The 27791-nt window shown below is 48.0% G+C and overlaps 1 protein-coding gene and 1 long non-coding RNA gene across 2 annotated transcripts; both read right to left on the bottom strand.

Annotated features, from left to right (window-relative positions):
- Positions 1-1849: 1849 nt before the first annotated feature.
- On the bottom strand, positions 1850-22151 carry LOC148703091 (uncharacterized). The gene is made up of 2 exons (XM_089923838.1): positions 11666-22151; positions 1850-2658 (listed from the first exon to the last, which is right to left on the bottom strand). Exon 1 carries the CDS (start codon positions 22084-22086, stop codon positions 21136-21138), a length of 951 nt encoding a protein of 316 aa, XP_089779964.1. The 5' UTR covers positions 22087-22151; the 3' UTR covers positions 1850-2658; positions 11666-21135.
- On the bottom strand, positions 11259-27333 carry LOC149753269 (uncharacterized). Its single transcript, XR_016395702.1, has 3 exons — positions 27199-27333; positions 27031-27083; positions 11259-11783 (listed from the first exon to the last, which is right to left on the bottom strand). It is a non-coding gene; the product is annotated as an uncharacterized LOC149753269 (long non-coding RNA).
- Positions 27334-27791: the final 458 nt, after the last annotated feature.

Below are 27791 nucleotides of genomic sequence, written 5' to 3'. Positions count from 1 at the left end.
GTTCATGGCCTTAGAATAGACGCATCATTTCACATCAGATATAAAAATATCCTTCAATCTCTAGGACTCCGATGCCGTCATTTTCTATAGCTTTCTTAGCACTACTCTACAATGATTGTTCATGCTATCCAATCGGCTACACTATTGCTAAAACTATAAATAGGTTGGGTTAACCCGTGATCCGACCTATTTTGAGGCTGCATCGAGTTTTAAAATTGGACTCATTTCATTTTTTAGGTCGAGTCTGCATTTGCTAAATTCAGACCCGATCCAACCTGAACCGACCCAACCCATTTGAAATGTTGGTAATTTTGAATTTTCAATCCGATGAGCCGATCCGAATCTGTAATTATGAATCCAATGCATCAGCCAAATTATTATAATAGATGGCGCAAAATTAACGTGGACAAGGGGCACGGCACCAAGGCTATCTCCTTTTGATCCTATGATCTTCTATAATTCAGCATGTGATGCACAAAGAGAGATCCAATAAAAGCTTTACCAGTCGAAGCAGAGATTGGGCAGAGTACACCATAAGTGCAGCAGACCCCAAACTTACAATATTATCTGAATTATAGAGAAAAAATTTGAATTATTCTTGATTTTTCTTCAACTGATTGATTCTCCGTTCTCCTCCAAAACCGAATTGATCCAAAAATGTTCAATTCTTCTTGAATTGCACAATTTATTTATGAATGTTTGCATAATTAAGTAATTTAAGAAATGTTTGCATTACACATTAATAGTCACATATCTAGTAGCTAGCAATGATGCTTTTTGCTAGCTTTTATTACTTCTATCTATACTATATTTATTTTTAAGTGAATCAATTAAAAATATTTTACAAAGCCAATATTTTTAATTTTTATTATTTTCTCCCTTCTTTGTTTTCCAAACACTTTTCGAATCGTTGATAAATTTTTCAATTTTTTCCTGAATTCTGAATCAAGATATCGAACCGAATTATTCCTGAATGCCAAACTTATAAGCATGATCTACTCCAGTGAGATGACAAGAAATCAAAAGACCGGATTTGGAAACAGAGCAGCAATTCAGAACAAGATTATAGACATGCTCCAACTAAAATCCAGTTCCACTCAATACAATTTGTAGAGGCAAGGTGCCATCCCCAACCTATATCCCCAGTACATTACCAGTGCCTGATTTGACCCATGGCTGTTGTGCAGACATCTAGTCCTTACACGAACACCCTCACAATGCATTGGAGCTTAACAACCTTTCAAGCCTTCCCCCATACATATATTTCTTTTCCAAGTTCAATCCCAAAATTTCACTTAGCCAACCGATTGCTCTCTCTGTTGCCAAAGATTGATTAGGGATCTCGCGCAGCCGGAGAAGTGTACACACTAAGAGTCCATGAGTTCTTTCTCAACTGTATTCAGGCAATAGCAACTGGACAACTGTGTTGGTCCTTTATGACATATATACTCATATCAAGCACCAATGTCTAAGCTGCGTCTGGCAGCAGCAACCACAATGTTTCAACAAATATAGCTGGAAAGGGATTGATAGCTCCTCCTAGACTGACACGTAAATGCTGTCAATCTGCCTCAAAATCCACAATGATCACTACTCTGTTTTCTTGATTGTATGTTGTTAGCCGCAGCAACTGCAAGTAAGATTTTCTTCTTTCTAGGGAAAGAGACCTCTTATCCTTGTGGAAATACCATGATAAAAAGAAAGAAAAAGGTCCACGTATTAGATCAGTCCTCCATGAGTCCACAAGCCAAGACTTGCAACCTTGACCAACAAAATGAAAAATAAGATGACCAAGGACAGTTGTGGAGCTCTGACCAGTTAAGAATTCTAGCAAAGAGGCATGAAAGAGTTGGCCAAACCAGTATCATTTTAAAAAATATATATACATCAAGCAGCAATTCTCATGCCTAAACCCCTTTCTTCTGTATTGTTTTGAAAAAAAAGAAAAAAAAAAAGGAAAGGCAGCAGAAGCAGCAGCATGCTGGGCATCTGCATTGTAAGGACAGAAGATACCAGGGGCCACCAAATCTGAGGGCCTTATTGAGGCCCTTACAACAGTGCACTAACCACCTACTCTTCTGTCTCTGAAACAAAGGTTTTAAATACCATAGGCCGGGCTGTCACGTCCACCCAAAAAAAATGGGACACCCTGCATACCGATACTTAAAACAGTGGATGTTTCATCCCATCTTGGTCCATTTCCTAACTGTTCCCATCCCACATGAGAGAGTGTAACGCCCTTCTTTCCCACCATTATTAAAACCTTGCCTCGAACTACAGCTGTAAGTGACTATACAGCATTTCAGTTGCAATTTTTCAGCAAATTCATTAGTCACTCATCTAGTTTTGAATGACAACCAAAAACTTAAATGTTACCTATCAACCGGGGAGAAATTATAGTGTGCAATTAAGATAGTTGGGCTGCCTCCAATCTGGGGCTCTACAAGCTTCTGAAAACATTATGGTAAGATTGAGGAGACTCCAAAGTCACCGATGCAATAGTAGAATCATATGCCTGCCGATCTCTTTGGCTCATCTGAAGAATACGAAATGACACTTGATAGGGAACATTGCTCTCCATCAAATGACAAATAATGAAAGGATATATATGACATGAGCGTTTGATCAGAGCTGGTGCTGAAATACTTGCCATTCAACCTGAAAAAATCCAGATGCATCAGATTTCCCGATTGCTTCGAACATGTAATAGTGCAATCAAGCTAACTTTTTTTTAACAATGGAAATGTGATTTTTTTTTCTCAGATTCTAAAGACTATTGTTGTGCGGTAGGTTCCAAATGGTCTGCAAACAGCAAAAATTGAAAGGGCCTGTCCACCAGCATAACTTGTCATAGAAACAGCTGAGGTTCATACAATCTTTTCAATGTCAACTTTATTTAAAATGTGCCAAATATGTTCAGATACAGTCTTATTTTTTCTGTTCTTTTTCCTTTTCAAGAGAAAGGGAGGTAGACCCACTCGATTATAATTAACAGAGTTCAAATACTTGGGGATGCACCACCTCAACTCGAGAACAACTGGCTCTTAGACAGAGGGGTTTGAATATTGGGATAAACCCCAATTCTCACAGCCTAGTATTCTTAAGCCTCACTTCTGCTTGGTTCATTATAGATTTATGATCACTCCCAACACATCTAATTTTAACCCCCTTCCAGTTCTTCCTATCACAGGGACTCTGTACAAAGTTGATAATGTCAACCCCCAATCTTCATCCTCATTACTGACGTGCTTGCTAGAATGCTCAAGCAAGCCAGATCTGTGGGTTTAATAAAAGGTATTGGTTCTGAGCCTTGCTTTTCTAATCCGAGAAGCCTTCCTTTCGCACATGATACTTTGTTGTTTTGCTCTGGAACAAAGGAGTGCTTAGTGGCAGTGAAAGTTTTACTCCTTGGCTTTGAGCAAGCATCCAGGCTAAAGATCAATATTTATAACAGCTTATTGATTTGCCTTACATGGACGACGAGGAGGCAAGGCAACTTGCAACATTGATGAACTGCGAAAGGGGTTCCTTCCCATTCACCTGCCTCAGCCTCCCTCTTAGTGACAGAAGGCTCTCTAGGCATTGTTCAATGCCACTGATTGAAAAGGTTTGCTCCAGACTTGCTGCTTGAAAAGGTAAATTCCTGAGTGGAGGGGACAAGCTCGCATTGATCAGCACCGTTCTTAGAGCTCTTCCTTTCTATTCCATGTCTGGCTTTAAGCTGCCTCATTAGTTGTGAACCGAATTGATCAGATGAAAAGATCCTTTCTATGGAAAGGAAAAGAGTCAATCAGCCGTTTCAATTGCTTAGTCAATTGGGATGGAAGGTGGTTTGGGCATCAAAAACATTAGTGACCATAATATGCTCTGCTATCGGAGTAGGCGTGGAAATTCTTGAAAGTATCGGAGGCATCGTGGATGAGACTTACTAAGAATACACACTATGCCCATGGAAGGTTCGGTTTCAAAGTCAAAAGATCTTTTTGCCGCATCTCGCCAATTTGGAAAGATATTTGCAAGGATCTTAAGGCACTTTGGAATTGCATCTCTTTCGAGCTCGGGGATGGAGCAAACATCAGATTTTAGAAGGATGCTTGGACAAGAAACATTCCTCAAGCCTCTCTCTTCCACAAGCTGTATGATCAAGCGGTTCAAGCTAACTCTTCAGTGGCCTCATGTTGGAGTCGGAGAAGACAAAAATGCCGCCTCAATTTCTTCAGACCCATTTCTCCTTTTCAATCGAAGCAGGAAGAAGACCTGGTCCAGCTTCTTGAGGCTTTCAGACCGTCGAAACTCGTGGATGTGCCTGCTTGGAAACTCACAAATGATAGTAACTCGCTGTTTCTGTGAGGAACCATTGAACATGCGTTTAGTCCCACATCGGTTATTCGCTAAGAAGATTTTAGGTACTTATACAGGATCAAGAAACTCAAAAAATACCTTCCGGCTAGCCATTTTGGGTGAGGTCCTGGGTTGTGATAATTGGTATCAAAGCAAACTCGGCCCATAGCCTACATAGATTACAGGACACTGCAGCACAGATTCGTGAAGGCTGACCACAGATCAATCATGGTGCTTATGATTAGATTTGAATAAATTTGAACTCTTAGCCTGACGAGAACATTAGGGCTTGAATGGAGGGAATATTTGAGAACCCGTGCAGGCATGTGTTTAGTCCCACATCGGTGATTCGCCGAGATCATGAGTACTTATACAGGACTAAGAAACTCGAAGAATACCTTCCAGCTAGCCATTTTGAGTAAGGTCCTGGATTGTGACAAATGGTATCAGAGCGGACCTGGCCCATAACTTATGTGGACTGGAAGACATTGCAACACGGATTCCTTGAGGCTAACCACGGGCCAATTGTAGTGTTTGTGATTAAATTTGAATAAATTTGAACCCTTAGCCTGACGAGGACATCAGGACTTGAACGAGTATATGAGGACCTATATGGGCTTGTGTTTAGTCCCACATTGGTTATTCGCTAAGTAGATCTTGAATTCTTATACAGAATAAAGGAACCCAAATAATATCTTCTGACTAGCCTTTTTGGGTAAGGTTCTGTATTATTATAAATAGCATCAGAGCGAACTCGACCCATAGCCTATGTGGACTAGGGGACACTGCAGCATGGGTTCATAGAGGCTGACCACGAGCCGATCATGGTAGTTGTGATTAGATTTGAATGGATTTGAACCCTTACCCTAACGAGGACGTCAGGGCTTGAACGGAGGAAGTACGTAATGACCCATGCGGGCATATTTAATCCCACATTGGTTATTCGTTGAGAAGATCTTGGGTACTTATACAGGACCAAGCAACTCAAAAAATACCTTCCGACTAGCCTTTTTGGGTGAGGTCCTAAGTTGCTACAAATGGTATCAAAGCGAACTCGGCCAATAGCCTATGTGGATTAGAGGATACTGCAGGACGGTTTCATGAAAGCTGACCATGAACCGATCATGATGCATATGATTAGATTTGAATAGATTTGAACATATTTGAACCCATAGCCTGGTGAGGACATCAAAGCTTGAACGAAGAAAGTGAGAACCCATACAGGCATGTGTTTTATCCCACATCGGTTATTCGCCGAGAAGATCTTGGATACTTATACAGGACTAAGGAACCCAAAGAATGAAAGTGAATCCTAGGTTCTTCGGTATTAAGCATGCTGAATTTTTCTTTTTTTAAAAAAAATCATGGCTGAACCTGATCGGGTTGCCTACGTACCCCTTCACAAGAGAGATCAAGCCATACGTAGTTCTTTTTAAGTTTCAAAAATGCAGCGGAAAAATCAAATCAAACAATTTAATTCGTGCATGCTTACAAGATCAAATCTAGATATCAGCATTGTAAGAACACAGGATTATGCCGGAATCGTTTAAACCATTATGCTAAAACTTTATGCATGATTAACTATCAGATCTGAAAGATAAACACACTATTCCGATTAATCTCCGAATATCCATCGAATGGATTCTGGAGATACTCCGTGAGGAGCCCCAAAGGAGGGTAAAACCTCGGAGAATCGGACCTAAACCCTGACTCCAAAATAAAAGATTAATATAGAATTAATACCTTTTATGATGGAAGAAACTTGTGGATCTGATCCTTGACTTCGCAGCCACGCACACGAATGGCCACTATGAGAAGTACACGCGAAGCCCTAGGTAGATTGTCTTCCGCGGGAGTGCTAGCTCGCGCAGAAACGTTGCAATGGCTGAAGCTTTCTCCTTCTAAACACTCAACCTTTGATTGTTCTTCAAGAAGATGGAGGATGGACGTGAGGAAGAAGGAGAAGAAGGGATGGAGGCCCTCAAGAAATTTTTTTTAGAATTTTTTGAAACCTCTAAATATTGTATATTTTTGAACCCTAGGCATGGGGGTCTTTTATAGCCAAAAGACCCCCCCCCCCACGCCTCACACCTAATTTAGCCAATTAATTTGGCTGATAAAATCCCCAAAAAATTCTGATGATTTGGCAGCTAAGAGGAGATAAACATATCCAAATTTCATGCATTTTGGATCCCTAAAAGATAGGAATTCATGCGTCCAAAGTTCAGCCGCAGACCATCCTATTTCATACGCCATGCAATCCCTACAAATTAGGAAATTCATCCAAATCTTTTTAGGAAGATTTGAAGCGCCATTTTATAGAAAATATAGCCCCACGCCTCTTCTCTTCTCACGCCAATTTTTGGCCAAAAATAAAGAGGATAGGCGTGAAAAATATTAGGGATAAATCAAAGTGTCATTCTTCTCCAAGAAGATAAGGATGGGTTCCTAAAATTTAGGAATTCTTCTCCTTATCCAATTCTGATTATTTGGACTCATAATCCTCATCAAATAAGGTCTTCTAATTGATTTGGATCAAGCCTAATCCAATTGGGTCAAGTCCCATCAATTGGGTCCAGCTCAATCTACTTGGGTTAAACCCAATCCAATTAAGTCAAACCCTGATGCAGCCCAAATTGAATCCTATTCAATTTGGCTCAACCTAAGCCCAATTACTCAATAAAATTGAGTTCATTAGCAATCTAATTTCTAATTAATCCTCCAATAATTCAGTAATTATTTTAATGCAACTTTTGCTTAGGATAATTTGTCAATCGAATTGATCAAATTACCCCTGAATGATTCTTAATCATCAATCAGCCATTTGATCAACCTAGAAACTTCTATGCGTGTGACCCCATAGGTTCGAACCTAAGCCGGTAGCACAAGAACAACTTCTTGTACTAATCGCAATGACCATCTAGCAATGGTACCCGACGTCCGGATAGACCGAGTGATTGCAAAGCAACATTCAAGAATCCTTGAACTATGGTTACCGTATAATTCATCCCTTTCACTCCTAATGCCAGGATGACTTAGAGCTCACTGTCAACCCTATAATTAGTACATCCATTATGTGATTAACTTTAAATATCCCGTGACTCCTCACTGGGATTACCCTGGCCAAGGTTTTGCTAAATTAATCACAAGACATTATCTTATGTTTCCAGGAGGGATCAATTCCATCTTGACTCACAACTGACTACGCAAGTACTTGACTGCACCCAGTGACCTTCCATCGCTGAATTAGAAATTCAGGTAGTCTTGTACCAAAGTACAGTGAGTTGCTTGCTAATCACTGTGGTGATCTCAGGTCTGAATGATACTTATACCCATATCCACTCGGAACATCTCTCGACAGTAGAGTGCTCCGAAATTGGTCACGTTCAGTGAAATGTACTCCTACACTTCACCTGTGTGACATATCAGTGTCTCCACACTCCTTGATTAAGAGGACAACCAACGTATATGTCACACAACGACCTAATCTCGATAATGATGTCGTCCTAGTAACAGCATATCATTTGATCGCGAACAGTTGTAAGGACTTGAAGATAAATCTTCCTTTATCATAAAATAAATCTTAAGGACTTCATCATATAAGAGTTCATTTGAAGATGTACAATGAAATGATGAATAATGTCAATTAACACTTTATTAATTTGTCAATTCATTTACAAAATTCAATCATCAACATACTGACGATTGACTCTTAGGATACAATTTCCAACAAAGAATACTTTCCGGGTAGTCATTTGAGTAAGGTCCTAAATTGTTACAAATGGTATCAGAGCGGACCCAACCCATAACTTGTGGATTAGAAAACACTGCAACACGTATCCCTTGGGGCTAACCACAGGCCGATCGTGGTTAGCCACAAACCACAGGTCCCAGAATCGAAACCTGGCTCTTATGTGAGAACTTATGCGAGCGTGTTTAGTCCCACATCGATTATTTGCTGAGTAAATTTTGAATACTCGTATAAAATCAAAAAACCCAAATAATACCTTCCGACTAGCCATTTTGGGTGAGATCCTGAGTTGTGACAAATGGTGTCAGAGCAGACCCGACCCATAACCTATGTGGACTAAGAGATACTGTAGCATGGATCCATTGAGGTCGACCACGAGCCGATCGTGGTGTTTGCTATTAGATTCGAATGGATTTGAGCCCTTAGCCCAACGGGGACGTCAGGGCTTAAATGGGGGAGAATATGTGAGGACCCATGCGAGCGTGTTTAATACCACATTGGTTATTAGCTAGGTAGATCTTGGATACTTATACAGAATCAAGAAACCTAAATAATACCTTCCGGCTAGCTATTTTGGGTGAGATCCTGTATTGTTATAAATGGTATCAGAGCGAACTCGATCCATAGCCTATGTGGACTAGAAGACACTGCAGCATTGGTTCATAGAGGCTGATGACGAGCCGATTGTGGTAGTTATGATTAGATTTGAATGAATTTGAACCCTCAGCCTAACGAGAACGTCAGAATTTGAACGACCCATGCGGGATGTGTTTAGTCCCACATCGATTATTCGCTGAGAAAATCTTGGATACTTATACAAGACCAAAGAACTTAAAAAATACTTTCTGACTAGCCATTTTGGGTGAGATCCTGGGTTGCGACAGTTTCGTCATTTTACAAATTCCTCAACCAAGATAGAATCCTTTGGCCCTTTTACAAGGCTATTTGGAAGGCGAAGGTACCAGAAAAATCGAAATCTTCATGTGGTGAGCCTTGAAAAACAGACGGCTTATAGGAGATGTCTTGGCTAATAAGACAGGGTAGGGTAGAGGAGCAAGTTGCAATTTACGTGGTGCTGAAATGCCCTTTTTATCAAAAAGTCTCCGGTTTTCAATCAAGGCACATCTCAATCTCTGAGGCTGGCCTACAGACCTTCGAGACCTGCGGACCTCTTGGAGGAGACGAAGAACAAAGAAGACTGTGAGGAGTGCGTGGGATCAGCTTGTGATGGCAGTCTGCTGGCATAGTTGGCTTGAGAGGAATTCACAAATGTTTCTTCAAAAGAAGGCAGCAATCTCTACGGTTCTGCACAAAGCTCTTCCAACTTTTGTTGGCCCCTTTGTGATGGGCAAGCTTTATGAGTTTGTTGCTTGACACCTGCACGTTCCTTCTTTCTCTTGTAATCAACACTCCTTTTAATCTCATTTAATTCTGGGGGAAGCTCATTGCTTCCTCCATTTGCCTTTTCTTCATGGTTCGCCGATGCATTCTAGTCTACCAATTACCATCCCCAATTTTACCATTTCTCTAACTTCAACAACAAAACAGACGAGCAAAACGATGATGAGACTTGTTCTGCTGCACTGCCAGCTAAACTTGCACAGCGCCTTCAACAATTAAGGCAAATCAAAAGACAGCTCAAATCCTGTTTCAGAATTAAAATGCAACTGCAACTATAACTAAATAAAGGCCCAAATGTAGTTGGCAAATTATTGACAATGACACAGATCCGAATACTTAAACATAATTGGGCTACAAATGGGTCAAGCCAGACCCTGTTTAAGAGCTTTTAACATGAACTAGTAGCTGCTATTTACCATTATATAGTCCAAACATAAACTTAATGTGCAATGCATACAACATCATTCTCTTGTGACATCCTTCCACAAGATTCTGTTTTGGTGAGAAAACACTGTCACATTCTTGTGGCTGGTACACACTCTTAATCTCCATTTTAGCACCATAATTCGCGTACCTTACGAACATCACTTTTTCTCAACTTGCTATCCTCAGTTCCACAACCATCCTCTCCTCCTGTGCGCCCCCCCCCCCCCCCCCCCTCCCCCTTCTCTCTCCTCTGAAGCCTTAACAAAAAGGGGGTCCACATCTTTTTCTTACTAAGCAAAAATAATTGCTCGCACCCATCTTACCATAACTTTTAAGAAAGCAAATGCTTAATTCACCAGATCTGACACTAATTAAATATCGACATTACTCACCAATTATATTACCCACACCACTCAGAAGCTATAGCAATAATTTGTCGCACAGTTATTATTTTGTGCACCAGTAAACAACTAGGTTAGTTCAACATGCCGCCAGACAGCCCAAATTCTATCTTTTCAAACAAAAAGACTTGACAACCAACTCATCCTAGTTGGGTTGTCTATGGTGTCAAGTTTGCCTAACAACTTTCACAGCAAGCAAGGTTTAAATAACTATTTCAGACTAATTAACTCACCGACAGGTGACAACAAGCTAGTGCCTATACCCTAATGAATTAAAATCATACAGAAGCTCATACAGAAGGTTAAAGAAATCTTCAGAACCTCTGCCAGAAATGCACAGATCATCTGCCTGCAACACCCATCAATTCAGCCTTTTACGACTCTGATGGTCTGATATGGTCATACATTAGACTGGTATAACTAGCAACTAATCATGCGAAGAGCAGTTGCACTAATGGTGATTACTGAAGAGGAAACATGAGTAATTACCGGTCTCCTTCACATTATAAAATACAGGAAGGATAAAGAAATGAATCACAAGAGAATCAACACTGTGAACATGTTGCAATTAAAGCATTTCATACCACCTTGAAATTGGATCTGATACAACTGCATAGTCCACCAACTTTGGCTAACCTTCCAGAGGTTCACTGTTACCCTACAGATGCAGGATCCAGGTACTGCTAAAAGAGAGGCATGTCAGGTTAATAGCTCTTCAGTTCATGCAATCCCACTAATGTAACCAAATTTTCCGAAGCAGCATTACTAATTTTCTTTCCCTCTCACAATATTTAGTTGATCACTCAGTTCTCATTTAATTCATTGGTTCATGATCCTAACCTCAAATGATCGCCGACAATATATGCTAGATATGTCTCTACTAGCATCATGTGACTTGTTCCTCTTTTACTATCCAGCTTTATAGATGATGGTCACGATTTTTCGTTTTTCTTTTCCCTTTTCTTTTCTCCCAAGGGCCATACACTCTGAAGAATAAAGATTTTCCTTTTATTTTTAAAATTATTCACATCTCTCCATAGTCCTCCCAATTACATTACAACAAACTTGAAGCTCTGCTCAAAGATCAATCTAGAGATCATCTACTTTGCATAAGTAGGCATCTCAATAACTCATCCATGTTTCCCTTTTTTTGGTTGGTCATATAATCAAATATGAGTCTTTTTCCTTTGCCCTTTTTTCTCTTTGCCGTAGCATATCTGGCCTTGGATTCTGACATTTGTCATACGTTGTAATATTCATGCTAAGCTCTCCTCATATGTAGTAACCAAATATATAAGATCCAAGCAAGGGGAAGGTTCATAAGAAAGTCAAAGATACTGTATACCTCCCAATGAGTTGGCCGGTTTGGCACCGGTCCGAACCGGTCCAATGGCCGACCGGTATGCCTACCGGTACCGGTTTGCCGATCCTTGGGATAGACAATGAACATAATCCTTGACAGGCTGAGACATCAAAAAAAAACCCTCATTGGTTATTATGGTACCATATAAAGGCTAAAGAACAACTAAATACAAGATATTTTAGAGTAACATGTTTTTATAAAATAAATATAACACTATAGTTGCATGCACTTGATTGAATAGCCACTTAACCTCAAGAAAGCAAGAGAAATGCCATGACTTGATATATTTATGAATTCAAATAAAAAAGAAGAAAATATTTGCGTGCACTAAACACTAAAAATGTGATGTAGAATAGTCTATTGTAGGGGTCTAGTTGTCTAAGGAAGCAAGGCTGAAACATACAGGTTGCTGGATTTCAAGTTTAAAACTCGACAAACCTGAACCATGAAAGTTAGAATTTCAACACAAACAAAGAATTTAAAGGGCTGTCAAATGATAGGTCTGAGAAAGTAAGATTTATAACTCGAAGATAGGATGCTTATGTATTAACAGAAACAAATTGGGATCAATATGAGGAAGGAAATAAGGGAAAAAGGAAATCAGAAGAAAAAGAAGTAAATATAAACTTGAACACATATTATAATGAAAAGTGTTGGGGGGAATAAAGTTTCCCCCCAAATGACATAAATGTCCCTAAGAAGCCGTACAACCTCCGACCCCGGACAGCCGAAGTCAGCGTCGGACCTCGGAACGCCCGGCCACAAGACGACCGACCCCGAAACCTCCGACCTAAGAGAAACCCCGATGTCCGAGGACCGAACTCTAACACCCCTCCGGCATTTATTGCGTATGGCCGCTGTAATCTTCCGGCACACTCAACAATAAATGCGGATCTCCGGCTTACTCCACCATTAATGCGGATCTCCGGCTTACTCCATAATAAATGCGGATCTCCGACTTACTCCACAATAAATGCGCATGGCTCCTGACATCTACGGATCCCCAGCTCTCCACGGCAAATCAACCCAGCAGGGTCTAGTCGACTATGATAAGTCTCTGATCTCGGCCATACCGCCGACATCAGTGCAATGATTCGCCTGACCGAGCGCCGACCTGAACAACATGCCAAGCCGTACTACGGCCTCGCCCTGTTACATCACAGGTAAACCGACCCCCGCATATAAAAGGGAGCCTTGGCCTCTCAAGAGGGGGGGGAAACATTCATACACCCAAAAATCACTGTTTATCTCCTGCTCCCCACTATTTGCCCCCTCCCTGACTTGAGCGTCGGAGGGCCGGCGCCGGAGAACCCGGCCACCGGTTCGTGTGCAGGCACCCGGACGGAGGACGCCGCCAGCCAACGGATCACCGCCCCGCTGCGAGGACCTGCTGTTCCTTCTCTCCGACCGCCCCGGACGGAGGACGCCGCCCGCCGACAGACCGCCGCCCCGCCGTGAGGACTAACAGTCGCTCCCTCTCCTCGGCCGAAGATTGCCCCCGGGTCCAATTTCCAGCAACAGTTGGCGCTAGAGGAAGGGCCCGAGTAGCAGTCATGAAGTCGAGAAGTAAGGAAGCCTCTAACGTCTCCCGGCGTCCCCCGCAAAGTCCTGGACACTCCGTCCAGAATTCTCCAACTCCGGCTGACCCAGCTCCTCAGGTCCAGCCGGAACAGTTCAATGCCCTGGTACAGCAAGTCCAGGCCCTGGCCGCCGCCGTTCAGGGCCTGCGGCGCGTGGAGGCTTTACCGGCACTTCCCCCGCAGGCCCAGGCCCCGCCGGAGTGTCTCCCCAACGGCCCGGTTCTCCCCAGCCAAAATTTGCATGGCTCCTCCAGAGCCAACAATGGAGAACGAGCTTCTCCCCGGAGAGAGTTACCGGGAGAAGGTTTCGACCGGAGACCCCAACTTTCTGAGGCGGAGTCAGCCCCGGATCACCGTGAGCTGGCGCAAACCACAGCGACAATCCCACGGGTGGGGGAGCTCGACCGAAAAGTCGAGCATCTGGAGCGCCAGATTGCGGCGCTCCACAGCAAGAAGGCAAGACAGGAAGGGGGCTTTGAGTTCACTACCAAGTCCCCCTTCTCCCGCCAGATCGAGGACGAGCCAGTTCCCGCGAGGTTCAAAATGCCTCAGGTGGAGCCCTACAGCGGAATCACCGACCCCCTTGACCACTTGGAGAGTTATCGGGCCCTCATGGCCCTACAAGGGTCCTCGGAGGCCATACTCTGCAAGGCCTTCCCAGCAACCCTCCGAGGGACCGCTCGGCTTTGGTTCTCTGGTCTGAAGCCGAACACGGTGTCCTCTTTTGAGCAGCTCGGCAGGCAGTTCGCCACCAACTTTGCTGCCAGCCGGCGCCAGCGACGGACATCAGACTCCCTCCTGGACATCAAGCAGAAGGAGGGGGAGTCCCTCAAAGAGTACCTGGACCGCTTTACCGCCGCCACATGGGAGGTTCGCGAGCTAGACCAATCGATAGCCATGTCGGCTCTGAAGACTGGGGTCCGCTCCTACCGATTCCTCTTCTCCATCGAGAAGAGCTTCCCGGCCGACTTCACCGAAATGCTGGCCCGAGCCCGGAAGTACGCCAAGGCCGAGGAGGCAGTTGCCTCCAGGCGGGGGGCGATCGAGCCCACCTCGAAGAAGCGGAAGAAGCGCCGCGAGGAGCGCGGTCGACAAAGGAGCCGGTCTCCCCGCCGAGAGAAGAATCTCCCCAGACTGAGGAGCCCGCCCCGTCAGCAGGGGCGACCTCAGCAGAGGACACCTCCTCGTCCGAGGTCTCCACCACGGCCTCGGACGTACCAGGCGAGGTACGAGAACTATACACCCGTCAATGCTCCTCGGGCCGAGATCCTGATGGAAATTGAGGGCCGGGACTTCTTCCGACCCCCGCCTCCTATGCGAGACACGGGATTTCCCCGAAATTCCAGGAAGTACTGCCGCTTCCACCGAGATCGCGGGCACGACACGGAGGACTGCTTCCAACTCCGGAACGAGATAGAAGCGCTCATCAGACGGGGAGTACTCAACCGGTTCGTGAGGAACCGACATGAGGAAAGGAGGCCGGCGGAGAATGTCGCACCAACCGAAAATCCTGGCGGCAACAGGCCTATCGCCGGCACCATCAACATGATTGGGCGGACCTCGGCAGGAACAGCCGCCCAGGGAGCACCCCCGAAGCGCCCACGCACTGATGAAGTCATCTCGTTCTCGGACGAGGACTTAGAAGGGGTCGAGACCCCTCACGATGACGCTGTGGTCATCTCAATGATTGTAAATAGATTTGATGTAAAGCGTGTCCTAGTTGACAATGGAAGCTCAGCCAACATTTTGTACTACCATGCCTACCAAAAAATGGTGTTGACAGAAGGACACCTCCGGAGAATCAATGCCCCGCTGGTCGGGTTTACCGGAGATGCGGTCCCGGTTGAAGGTGAGGCTAGCTTCCTTGTCACAGTTGGCCTCGCCCCCCAGGAGAGCACTGTGAGGATGGACTTCCTGGTGGTCCGTCTGCCCTCGGTCTACAACGCCATCCTTGGGCGCCCAGGGTTAAACGCCCTTCGAGCCGTGGTTTCAACTCGCCATTTGCTCATGCGGTTCCCCACCGGCCAAGGAGTGGGCGAGGTCCGCGGAGACCAACTGGTCGCCAAGCAATGCTACATGGCGGCCCACACAGTAAAGCAACCAGCCGAGGCCCCAGACCGCCCGATGGGCCCTTCACTGCCCATAGAAACCCTCGATGCGAGGGACACTCTCTGGAAGAAGCAAGTAGAGCGCGGTGAGCTCCTTATTCAAATCCCACTACAAGAAAATTTTTCCGAGCTAACCGTGCAGGTTGGCTCCGGCCTCGGCGCCCATGAGAGGAGTCGCCTCGTCAGCCTCCTGCGGGACAACGCTGACGTCTTCGCCTGGTCGCCCGCGGACGTGCCAGGAATTGACCCCGAGGTCATGGTCCACCGACTCCAGGTGAGGCCAACCAGCAGGCCTGTAAAGCAGAAGAAAAGAGGCTCCGCCCCTGAGCGACAACGAGCTGCGGCCGAGGAGGTGGACAAACTCCTCGGAGCCGGCTTCATCCGGGAGGTCTCCTACCCGGATTGGCTCGCCAACGTAGTCCTCATAAAGAAGGCCAACGGAAAATGGCGTATGTGCGTGGACTACACCGACCTGAACAAGGCCTGCCCAAAAGACAGCTTCCCTCTCCCGAGCATCGACCAGCTCGTCGACTCCACTTCAGGACACCAACTGCTAACTTTTATGGACGCCTTTTCAGGATACAACCAAATCCGAATGGCGCCGGAAGACGAGGAGAAGACGGCCTTCATCACCAACAAGGGCACCTACTGCTACAAGGTGATGCCCTTTGGCCTGAAAAACGCTGGGACTACCTATCAGAGACTGGTCAGCCAAATCTTTAAAGACCAGATCGGCCGGAACATGGAAGTCTATGTGGACGACATGCTGGTAAAGAGCCAAGCGGCGGAACACCACATAGCCGATCTCAACGAGACATTCGCCAAGCTCAGAAAATACCAAATGAAACTCAATCCGGCGAAGTGCGCGTTCGGGGTCACCTCGGGCAAGTTCCTGGGTTTCATAGTGACCCAACGCGGAATTGAAGCCAACCCGGAGAAAATCCGGGCACTGCAAGAGATGTCGCCTCCAAAGACAGTTAAGGAGGTGCAGCGGCTCGCGGGGCAGGTAGCCGCCCTGGGAAGGTTTGTTTCTCGATCAGCCGAGCGTTGCCTCCCCTTCTTCAAGAGCCTCAAACGGCCGAAAGACTTCCGGTGGACAGAAGAATGCCAGCAAGCCTTTGAAGAGCTTCGGAGCCTTCTGGCCTCTCCCCCGCTGCTCACCAAGCCCCAGAAGGGCGAAATTCTTTACTTATATCTGGCCGTCTCCCCAGCTGCAGTAAGCTCGGTCCTCGTCCGAGAAGAAGACAAGCTCCAAAAGCCGGTCTATTACACCAGCCGGGTTCTCAGGAATGCTGAGACCCGATATTCTAAACTTGAGAAGACCATCTTCGCTCTCATCATCTCGGCTCGGAGACTCAGGCCTTACTTCCAAGCCCACACGATAGCTATATTAACCGACCAGCCTATGAAGCAGATATTGTAGAGGTCGGATCGTGCGGGGAGGATCGCCAAATGGGCGGTCGAGCTCGGGGAATTCGACCTAGAATATCGGCCCAGGCCGGCTATCAAAGCTCAGATACTCGCTGACTTCATCGTGGAGTGCACCCTTCCGGACGACCCCGAGCCGACATCTGAGTCCGTGGAGGAGACCCCGAAGCAGCCATGGGTCCTGCACTCGGATGGGTCTTCGACCCCGGAGGGCAGCGGGGCCGGACTTATCCTCACCAGTCCAGATGGAGTGCTGGCCGAGCAAGCTCTGCGCCTCGAGTTCCCGGCCTCGAACAATGAGGCCGAGTATGAGGCTCTCATCGCCGGGCTCAAGCTGGCGAAAGAACTAAAAGTGGGAGACCTGACGGCCTTCAGCGACTCCCAGCTGGTGGTGAACCAGGTCCAAGGAGATTTTGAAGCTAAAGAGCCATCCATGCAAAAGTATCTCCAAAAGGTGCGGGAACTCACATCTGCCCTGAATTCTTTCAATATTCAGTATATTCCCAGAGCAGAAAACCTCAGGGCAGACCAGCTATCCAAACTGGCCACCTCCCGCATGAGCGAGCTTCCCAAGGGAACAGCGCTCGAGTATCTTCGGGTCCCCAGCACGGAGGAACCCGAGCCCACTATGTGCATCGACTCCGAGCCAAGCTGGATCGACGGGCTCGTCTGCTATCTTCAGGACGGAACTCTACCTCATGACGAGACGGAGGCTCGCCGAATCAAGCGCCAGGCTCCCCGGTATGTCTTGTACGAGAATAAACTCTATCGACGATCATTTACTTCTCCCCTTCTCAGATGCCTCCGCCCCTCCGAGGCGGACTACGCCCTCCGAGAGGTCCATGAAGGGATCTGCGGAAATCACCTGGGGGGTCGAGCCTTGGCCCATAAGATCCTGCGGCAGGGATACTACTGGCCCACACTCCAGAAGGACGCAACAGATTTCGTCCGCAAGTGCGATCGGTGCCAACGAAACGCCAATATCCAGCGCCGACCTTCAGCTCTGCGGACCTCCATCATCGCCCCCTGGCCGTTTGCCCAATGGGGGATCGACATCCTGGGGCCCTTTCCCCTGGCCACCGGACAGAGAAAGTTCCTGGTCGTCTCCATCGACTACTTCACCAAATGGGTCGAGGCCGAACCTGTTGCCCGGATCACCGAGCAAAAGATGCGGGACTTCGTGTGGAAGTCTATAATCTGCCGATTCGGACTACCCCGTATCCTTATATCTGACAATGGTCGACAATTTGACAATGTTCATTTCAGGGAGTTTTGCTCTGAGCTCGGCATTGATCATCGCTTCACCTCGGTTGCCCATCCCCAGACAAACGGGGAAACTGAGGTAACTAACCGAACTATTTTGCAGGGACTCAAAGCTAGGCTTGATCGGTCTAAAGGACAGTGGGTCGAGGACTTGTACAATGTCCTTTGGGCGTACCGGACCACGTTCCGACTGCCCACGGGAGAGACCCCCTTCAACCTAGTATACGGCACTGAGGCCGTCATCCCATTGGAAATCGGCTTGCCTTCTCCGAGGGTGGAGCATTACGACCCCGATACCAACTCCTCCCAGCTCAGGAGCAATTTGGACCTCGTCGAAGAGACAAGAGAGGTCGCCCGGGTGCGCATGGCAAGATATCAACAGCGAACGGCCCAATACTACAACTCCAGAGTTAAGCCCAAGCTCTTCAAAGTAGGGGACCTCGTCCTCAGGAAAGCCGAGGCTTCTCAACCAACCGAGCAAGGAAAGCTCGCCCCAAACTGGGAAGGACCGTATCAAATCGCCCGGGTACAACGGCCAGGGGCGTACAAATTGAAGTCCCTGGAAGGGACTCTGATCCCACGAAGCTGGAACTCCGAGAATTTACGAATGTACTACCAGTGAAACCCCAAGGGGTTCAAGATAATCAGGATAATGGACTCAGCTCCTTTTTTCTGCAAATATTTCTCTCATTTTGATGACTGTAATCCTCTTCTAATATTGGGTCGTCTGTGATCCTCAGATTCCCCGGCCAAAATCGGGATGCCTCGAGGCTCGACCGTAGAGTCCCAAACTCCCTCGACCTCGGGAAGAATCGCAGGACGGTGAAACGTCGACTGGTGCAAGATTCCTCGACTAAGGTCGAAATGTCCCGAGTGTCGACAGTGCGTGCCCAGACCCCTCGACACTTCGGGAAGACGAGGTAGTACCTTCGCAGTCCCCCGTGGCGCTCGACACCAACAACGGGGTAGTACCTTCGCGGCCCCCCGTAGCGCCTCCTCGACTAAGGTCGGGATGCCTCGAGGGTCGACCGTAGAGAACCAGACTCCCTCGACCTCGGGAAGGCGCCGTGAGGGGTGGAAAGGGTGGCTCCACCCGGGGCGCCACAAAGTGGACCCCCGGGAGCGGTCGACGATCCCCGATCCCCGAAGCGAGCGATCCCTCGACTAAGGTCGGGATGCCCCGAGGGTCGACCGTAGAGAACCAGACTCCCTCGACCTCGGGAAGCGTCGCCGGTCGGTAGAGCGTGCCCAGACCAGCCGACCTGACGAACGATCCCTCGACTAAGGTCGGGATGCCCCGAGGGTCGACCGTAGAGAACCAGACTCCCTCGACCTCGGGAAGGCGCCGTGAGGGGTGGAAAGGGTGGCTCCACCCGGGGCGCCACAAAGTGGACCCCCGGGAGCGGTCGACGATCCCCGATCCCCGAAGCGAGCGATCCCTCGACTAAGGTCGGGATGCCCCGAGGGTCGACCGTAGAGAACCAGACTCCCTCGACCTCGGAAAGCGTCGCCGGTCGGTAGAGCGTGCCCAGACCAGCCGACCTGACGAACGATCCCTCGACTAAGGTCGGGATGCCCCGAGGGTCAACCGTAGAGAACCAGACTCCCTCGACCTCGGAAAAGCGCCGTGAGGGGTGGAAAGGGTGGCTCCACCCGGGGCGCCACAAAGTGGACCCCCGGGAGCGGTCGACGATCCCCGATCCCCGAAGCGAGCGATCCCTCGACTAAGGTCGGGATGCCCCGAGGGTCGACCGTAGAGAACCAGACTCCCTCGACCTCGGGAAGCGTCGCCGGTCGGTAGAGCGTGCCCAGACCAGCCGACCTGACGAACGATCCCTCGACTAAGGTCGGGATGCCCCGAGGGTCGACCGTAGAGAACCAGACTCCCTCGACCTCGGGAGGAATCACAGGTCAGCAAAGCGTCCACGAACCCGCCGACCTGACGTGAGATCCCTCGACCAAGGTTGAGGCGCTCCGAGGTCCGACCATAGGGTCTTAAGCCCCCTCGACCTCAAAAAGGGCTACAAATCAACAGAGCCTCCCCAGATCCTCTCAACTCCGGCAGGAGTCGCCGGATCCATGGGAAGCCCGAGCCCCTTTTACAAGTCAAAAATGACTCCGGAGGTCGACGAGGAAGGGAAGCGACCTACTCCACCATGCGAAGCATGACCCCGAGAATGCAAGAGGTACACCCAACTAGACGCCCTCCTTGTCAAATTTTATCTACATATTGCCGAGCGGGATCTCGTCCAATGTTGGAGTCTTATTTTGCCCCAAAGCCGGGCTTCTTCGCTGGGTCGGCTTAAGACCGACCTCCCAACTTCGTTATGCCTGCTCTGTTCGTCAAGTCTCCGCAATCCGTACTAAGGCTTCATAAAGTAGGGCCCAACTCGGCTCTTCTAAGTAAACTCCGACGTCCAGCTGAGAAAGTGGTCCCGGCCACGAATGTACCAGCCAAGCACAGGTACCAAGGCAATCTTTGGGAATCCCAGCCTTGTTCACCGAAATCTCGGCAGGGTCCGAGAACGATAACTATGAAAACCTTCGGCAATAACTTGTTTATTAGCCCGCGCTCCCTATGAGAGGTTCGGAGTTGAGTTCGGAAACCCGACTAAACTCCCCGAATAGCGGCACGAATAGACCTATTCCGGTCCCACTTGAAGGGCTAAGGCCCGACCTCGGTGCCTTAAGATTTTCCTAAAGGCCAAACGTGGCAACTCCCACGACTCTAAGATCCGAGTTATAGGACTTAGAGAAATTTTCTAGAAACCTAAGCTCGGAGCTCCCTTTGGTCGAGACGACTGGAATCCGAGAAGGGCAGCTAAGATATAGCCAGGGAAAAGGGCAGCTTCGTTAAGCAGCCCAAAGATTAAAATACGAAGTTAGAGGTCGTCGAGGCGGTTAGCTAAGGTTCTAGCCTCATCCACGACAACAGAGGGAAAGATGAACACAGAATGACAAAAACATTTCTTCATTAACAAAGGGTCGGAAGGCCAATTACAAAATTGGAAGTCGGCCACTCAAGGGCCGACCCCGGATACAATGAAAAAGAAAAAGAAAAATATGCTAAGTCCTAAGCGGCGGGAGCCACATCCGGGGGGTCATCCGGCACATTGATGACCTCATGATCTTCCTCCGGAACAGGCTCGGGGCCGGGAGCAGGAGCTTCGGGCGCCGCCTCCGGGACAGCGTCGATCTCGGCCGCCGGAGCCGCCTCCATGACACCGTCCGCCTCGGCTACCCCCGTCGAAGGCTCGGCGGGGTCCTGCTCGTATATTCCCGCCTCGGACGTCAGGATGGCAGGAAGGGCTTGCACGTCGGACCCCCAGCCCCGGTCCTCCCTCGGACGGACCGTCGAGAAGTCGTACTGAGGGCAGTACCGGCGCACCTGCTCCCGGAAGTTCTCGAAGCCTCGAAGGAAACCGTCGACCGTCTCCTCCTCCAACATGTCGCGGAACTCTTGCGACTCTTTGAAGAGTTCCACAGCATGCTCGGCTCGTTCGAGGGCCCTCCTCTCCCGGGCCTCAAGTTGCCCGAGTCGGAGGCGGAAGACCCCCTCCTCATACTCGAGGGCCGCGACCCTGGCCTGGACCTCCCCTAAGCGCGCCTCCGTGCCGCGCATGGTTGCCCTGGTCAGGGCATGAGCCGCCTTCTCCTCCTCGAGCGCCCCCACCATGGCAAGGCGCTCGGCCTCGGTGGCTGTCCACCGAGCCTCGGCCGCGGCCAACGCCGCCTCCAGCTCGGCGACTCTTTTCTTGGCCGGCTCCAGTTGCTGGCCGAGCTGTTGAACTTCTTCCCGATACCCATGGGCGATGAACGCCATGGTGTCGAGCTCGAGAATATGCTGAAAAGAAAGAAACGAGGGTATTGTGAGTTGAAAAGCACATATGTACGCTAAAAACTCGGAGAAATTAAGAAGGAAGCTTACCCGGGCGGTGTTGCAGTAAGCACTGCCGACGACCTCCTCCAGCGAAATACCCCGGAACACGGCCCGGTCCGCTGGAAGCACCGCACGCCGCAACATGGAGCGTGCGACCTCGGCATCTTGAAAGGCCGAGCGCCCCTCGGGAATAGAAGAATCCGGCTCGACCGACTCTTCTCGGAAAGCCCGGGAAGAGCTCGGCACGATCGAACCCGAGGTCCCGGAGCCGCTCGCCTCGGTGCCTCGGGTAAGCCCGGGTCCTGGCTGCAGCGGCCGGACCACGGACGGCTCCCCCCGCTAGGCAAGGGGGGTAGGGCAAGGAGGGGCCGACGGGCCCGCATCACCAACAACCCGCTCCCGCCTCGGGTCGGCTGCAGGGGCCCCCGCCTCGGGGCCACTCGTCCCGGCCGACGAAGAAGCGTCGTCCGTCCTCGCCCTCTTCCGAGGCTGGGGCGCAGCACCCCCGGCCTCGGCCTCTTGCCTCCTCAGGCGAGAGAAAAGTGATGTGTTGCTGGTCGGCATGCGTGGAATATCTGAAATCAAGAATTTTGTTAAGAGTCAGACCAGTGACCGTAAAGACGGAGAACAAGAAATAAATAAATAGAATAATGCAACCGCCCTTACCCTCGGGGCGCGCCGAGCTCAGACCCACGCTCGCCAGGGCGTCCTCCCGCAGGAGCTCGGTCAGGTCGTTGCCCCTTCCGAGGGCTCGCAAAGAGTCCAGGGTCCTCAGCTCCCTCCCCGTGGGCTCGGAGAGTTTGTTGAGGGCCTTCAGCCGAGGGTGTCCCCACCTTGGCTCGAACCCCCAAGGCGCCGCAGACGCCAGAAAGAAAAACTTCCTCTTCCACTCGTGAATCAAGGAAGGGGCGCCCCGGAAGAGTGACATACCGCCCCGAAAGGCGAAATATAACCACCCTACGTCCGCCGGGTTTTTCTTTAACAGAAAACACCGGCGAAAAAGGCCTACCGAAATCGGGATCCCGTGCCCGAGGCACAGGGATAAAAACCCGATTATGGTCCTCCATGAGTTCGGAGCCAACTGCGCCGGGACGAGCTGGTACTCGGCCAGCAAGTTGCTCACGAACTCATGGGCGGGAAAACGCAGGCCCGCCCAAAGTGTCTCGCGGTAAACCGCGATCCGACCTGGAGGCGGCTGCGTCACCCTGTCTTCCGGCCCTGCGGTTTCAAGGCGAAACCCGGGCTGGAAGAAGAAACGGGAGCGGATTAACTCCAGCTCCTCTTCCGACAGACTCGACCCAACCTCTTCGGGACCGGAACCCATTCTCACGGAAGAGTGGAGCAAAAGTTAAGAGTAGAAAATGGAAGTTGACGAGGAGGAGAAAAGAGGAAACCCTAGTGAAAACAGGAAGAAAACCTACTGGACATTGCCGGAAATCGCTCCGGGCACCACCAGCAAGATTCAGCTGAGGGAGGAAGCAGGGGGGAAAGACGACGAAAATAAGAGGCAGCCAAACAAGACCTTTAGGGCAGACTCGTGGGGTTTATATAGACCCCCCTGACGGCCCAGATCGACGGGGTCGGTTCCCATCCCCCCGACCGGGTTGCGCCACGTGTCGACCTCGGAAGCCGAGGCACCGTATTCACTCCGGTTTAATAAATCGGATACGAAATCGAAGCGTTGTCCCATCGGATCTCGGGGCCTCATCATGGGTCCACAGAATCAAATCGTCTTGAGGAACGAGCGGACGTAACCCCCGCTCCCCTCGTTTAATAAGATCTGGGACACGTGGAGCCCCGATGAAGCCTCCACTTCTTCGGAATTATGACCCAGTAACATGAAATCGAAAGCGTCCGACCTCGGGTCGCGCCGCGTGTCCGTTTCAAACCCCGTAACGGCACACTCATTAATGAGCCAGAAACGTCGATTACGGAATCGAGACACCGCCTCGACGAGCTCGAGGTCCCCCATCATTAATCCGCCGTAAAATGATCCTGGCGATTCAAGAAGCATGATGATACGAGCTCCATCATTAGCTCACCGAATAAAGCAGCCTCGAGGCGCCAAAGGGCGCACATCTCACCATGAAAGCTCCGGAAAGCACGAGGGGGCGGGCGAGACCTTCCCCCCAACCTTAGTGACAGACTTTACTTCCCACGTCCGAGCCCCACAAGCCGCTCGAACTCGGAAGTCGGGGGTAGTGTTGGGGGGAATAAAGTTTCCCCCCAAATGACATAAATGCCCCTAAGAAGCCGTACAACCTCCGACCCCGGACAGCCGAAGTCAGCGTCGGACCTCGGAACGCCCGGCCACAAGACGACCGACCCCGAAACCTCCGACCTAAGAGAAACCCCGATGTCCGAGGACCGAACTCTAACACCCCTCCGGCATTTATTGCGTATGGCCGCTGTAATCTTCCGGCACACTCAACAATAAATGCGGATCTCCGGCTTACTCCACCATTAATGCGGATCTCCGGCTTACTCCATAATAAATGCGGATCTTCGACTTACTCCACAATAAATGCGCATGGCTCCTGACATCTACGGATCCCCAGCTCTCCACGGCAAATCAACCCAGCAGGGTCTAGTCGACTATGATAAGTCTCTGATCTCGGCCATACCGCCGACATCAGTGCAATGATTCGCCTGACCGAGCGCCGACCTGAACAACATGCCAAGCCGTACTACGGCCTCGCCCTGTTACATCACAGGTAAACCGACCCCCGCATATAAAAGGGAGCCTTGGCCTCTCAAGATGGGGGAAACATTCATACACCCAAAAATCACTGTTTATCTCCTGCTCTCCACTATTTGCCCCCTCCCTGACTTGAGCGTCGGAGGGCCGGCGCCGGAGAACCCGGCCACCGGTTCGTGTGCAGGCACCCGGACGGAGGACGCCGCCAGCCAACGGATCGCCGCCCCGCTGCGAGGACCTGCTGTTCCTTCTCTCCGACCGCCCCGGACGGAGGACGCCGCCCGCCGACAGACCGCCGCCCCGCCGTGAGGACTAACAGTCGCTCCCTCTCCTCGGCCGAAGATTGCCCCCGGGTCCAATTTCCAGCAACAAAAAGAATAAACAGCAGAGAACGATAATGAAAAGAATAAAAGGAAAGACAGGATAATACCAGACTCAATCCGGGAACTAGGAATTACACCAAGGGTTTGAAGGCCTCCTATCTTTGTTGCAGAATCATAGCACAACGGTTTAAAGAAAATAAAGTCTCATTCTTTGATATTCATATTCTACATAAATGTCTAATCACAGACTCAACTATCTATTTAAAGGTAAGAAAAAAACTAACCACACTTTCAAACTCCCTAAAACACCCTTCATAAAGCGCTGGTACTGTTCACAGTTACTGTAGCCCGAACGTCTGTGAAGCATGAACAGTAATAGCTACAGTAATCGGGCCCATCATAGACATTAAATAAGATCAAAGATATTACAATCTCAGCCCTCCATTCCATGATAACCCACCAAAACTAAAAATAACCAGAAATAAAACAAAATACAAAAAATTGATAACTAAAATCAGATCTAGTGAAATCCAAAGATCTATAGCCCTTCAACACATCAAGACATGATCTCAGATATCCATCGAAAAGATTCAAAATTGTTAAATATAACAGATATTTGGACAGCTGAAGTTCAAAATACACACACACACACACACACACACATTCATGGAACAACTACTGATATAATTAATAAAAAAACACTTATATGCAAGATTAACTTGAGCCTAAAATTGTAAAACTACACAAATAAAGAACTTAAACAACACAAGATACTTGAAATGATGTGTAATGATTTTTCTCGACTTCTTTTTCTTTTTCTACTTTTCAAAGTATTTTGATTTTTTCTCAATTTTTTTGAATGAATCTCTGAAATATTGAATGAAACTTCCAAAAGTGCTGAAACTACTGAAACTGAGTGAGTTAAAATTACTCAAGGAGCAGGACCATTTTTTCCTAATTTGAACCAAAACCTGGTTTAGTGTCAACTCCTACATCTGTTTCTTATATTCAGAACTGTTAATTACAGAATCAATACAGGAGAGTTAGAAAAAAAAAGAATCTTACTAACACTTGCTAAAATTTTAAATGATGTCATTGGATATCTAAATGAATTATGACTCAAGGCAGTTGCGCAATTGCTACTATGTTGTTATATAATACATCTAACGATCATTCATTAATATTTTGCTGATACCCCATCAAATTCATGCTAAGCTGATCAATTTTCTTTCCCTTCAGATGAATAAATAAAGATGGATTGTTTCATCCTTTTGGTGGAATTATCAAGCTGGATTGCTTTAACATGCACATCTCACCCTGCCATCAGAAATATATTGCAAGCAGAACGGAAGCAAGTGAAGAGCTTCTGTTATATCACCCTCACTTTGACATTGCTAATCATTCTCAACAACTCAGCACTCAGTTGCATTAGAAAAACTCAGCAATCTACAAAGAAAACCATGCCAATGGATGGAAAAACCAAATTTCTGCCCATATTCATGACCTCTCAGCCCATACAACCACCCTGGACTACGACTGTTGATCAAGGAAAGTCTTAAAAATCATCAATTGAATGGATTTTCAAAGCATCTCGCTGTAAATAACTATTTCATTGCAAAATTCAGTCAAGGGTAAATCCATTTTCCACGAGATGACAGGAGATCATGCAAGGTGAACTAGAACAATGGAAGATCAGTTTAAATTTTATTTCTTATCTGTATAAGATTTTACTCTGATATATTTGGTTTGCTTAATAATTACCAGATATTTTGTTTGAGTATAATTTCATGAGTCACAAGAAGAATTTAAAAAGGAATGGTATTGATAGATATGCAAACAAGCAGCATAAGATTCAGCACATAGCTCATCTGGTTGATAATAGAATACACAAACACAAAGAAATATGTTCACATACACATGCACATGTACCCACATGCATGTGATCCCCATGCACACATCCATAAGAGAAGAAAATAAACTATGAGAATCATATGATATATGCCTTGTAACTGAGGATCAAATAATTTTTCCATGTTATAGGAAGGAGATACATTCTGATGAACCTACCTGTAACATAAGAATTTTGTGTTGCAAGGCTCAAGGTAGTGTACTACAGGCAACTGTGAGAATAAAACAAGAAAAAAAAAAATTGGAGAAGCATGAGCAGTTGGAAGCAAACTAAACCAATCTAAAGCACAAAAGCCTGTAATCTTGCAGTAATACTGGGAAAAGCACCTCCTCATGTGGTACGTAATATGTACATGGAGTCAACCTCACGTGAAATAGCAAGGGACTTCTAGCTTGCATGGAGATGAAGCTTGTCATACAGTTCTGAGCCGTAAGTGCGCTTACCTATAGATGCCTCCCCACAAATATAACTGTCTGGCTGCATATACAGGGCCTTCAAAAGTGTGCATCAAGTATTCTGCACGTTGAAAGTTATCATGAATTCATGATGACGTAGGAATGTCAGGTCAGTTTTACCAGTAACATGAACTAATATTTTAACAGTGTTTTGAAAGACAGCCACTTAGGCACCCACCATAACATTTTGCATCATGTTTGAGTATGGAAGATAGATATCAATTTCTAAAATAGTATTGCATGTTGAAAGTTGGTACTTACCGTTAACTTACTACATCTTATTTGATATATTATGTTTCATTTGCTGGATTAAATAGATCTGAGTAAAATTGACCTATCCCGCGAGGCACAGCCCGGCCTGGTTTTAGGTGGGCATGGATAGAGACACTTGACCAGATGATCCAAGATGGGCAGAAATATTTTAGCCCGATTAGAAATCAAGCCACACTCAGCCTTGATAAATT

Source organism: Phoenix dactylifera, chromosome 6, assembly GCF_051530095.1.
Source record: "Phoenix dactylifera cultivar Ajwa chromosome 6, Ajwa_hap1_PhDact_Kaust_v1.1, whole genome shotgun sequence".
NCBI lineage: Eukaryota > Viridiplantae > Streptophyta > Magnoliopsida > Arecales > Arecaceae > Phoenix > Phoenix dactylifera.
The sequence above is the reverse complement of the archived record's forward strand: the minus strand, read 5'-3'. Positions and strand labels throughout refer to the sequence as shown.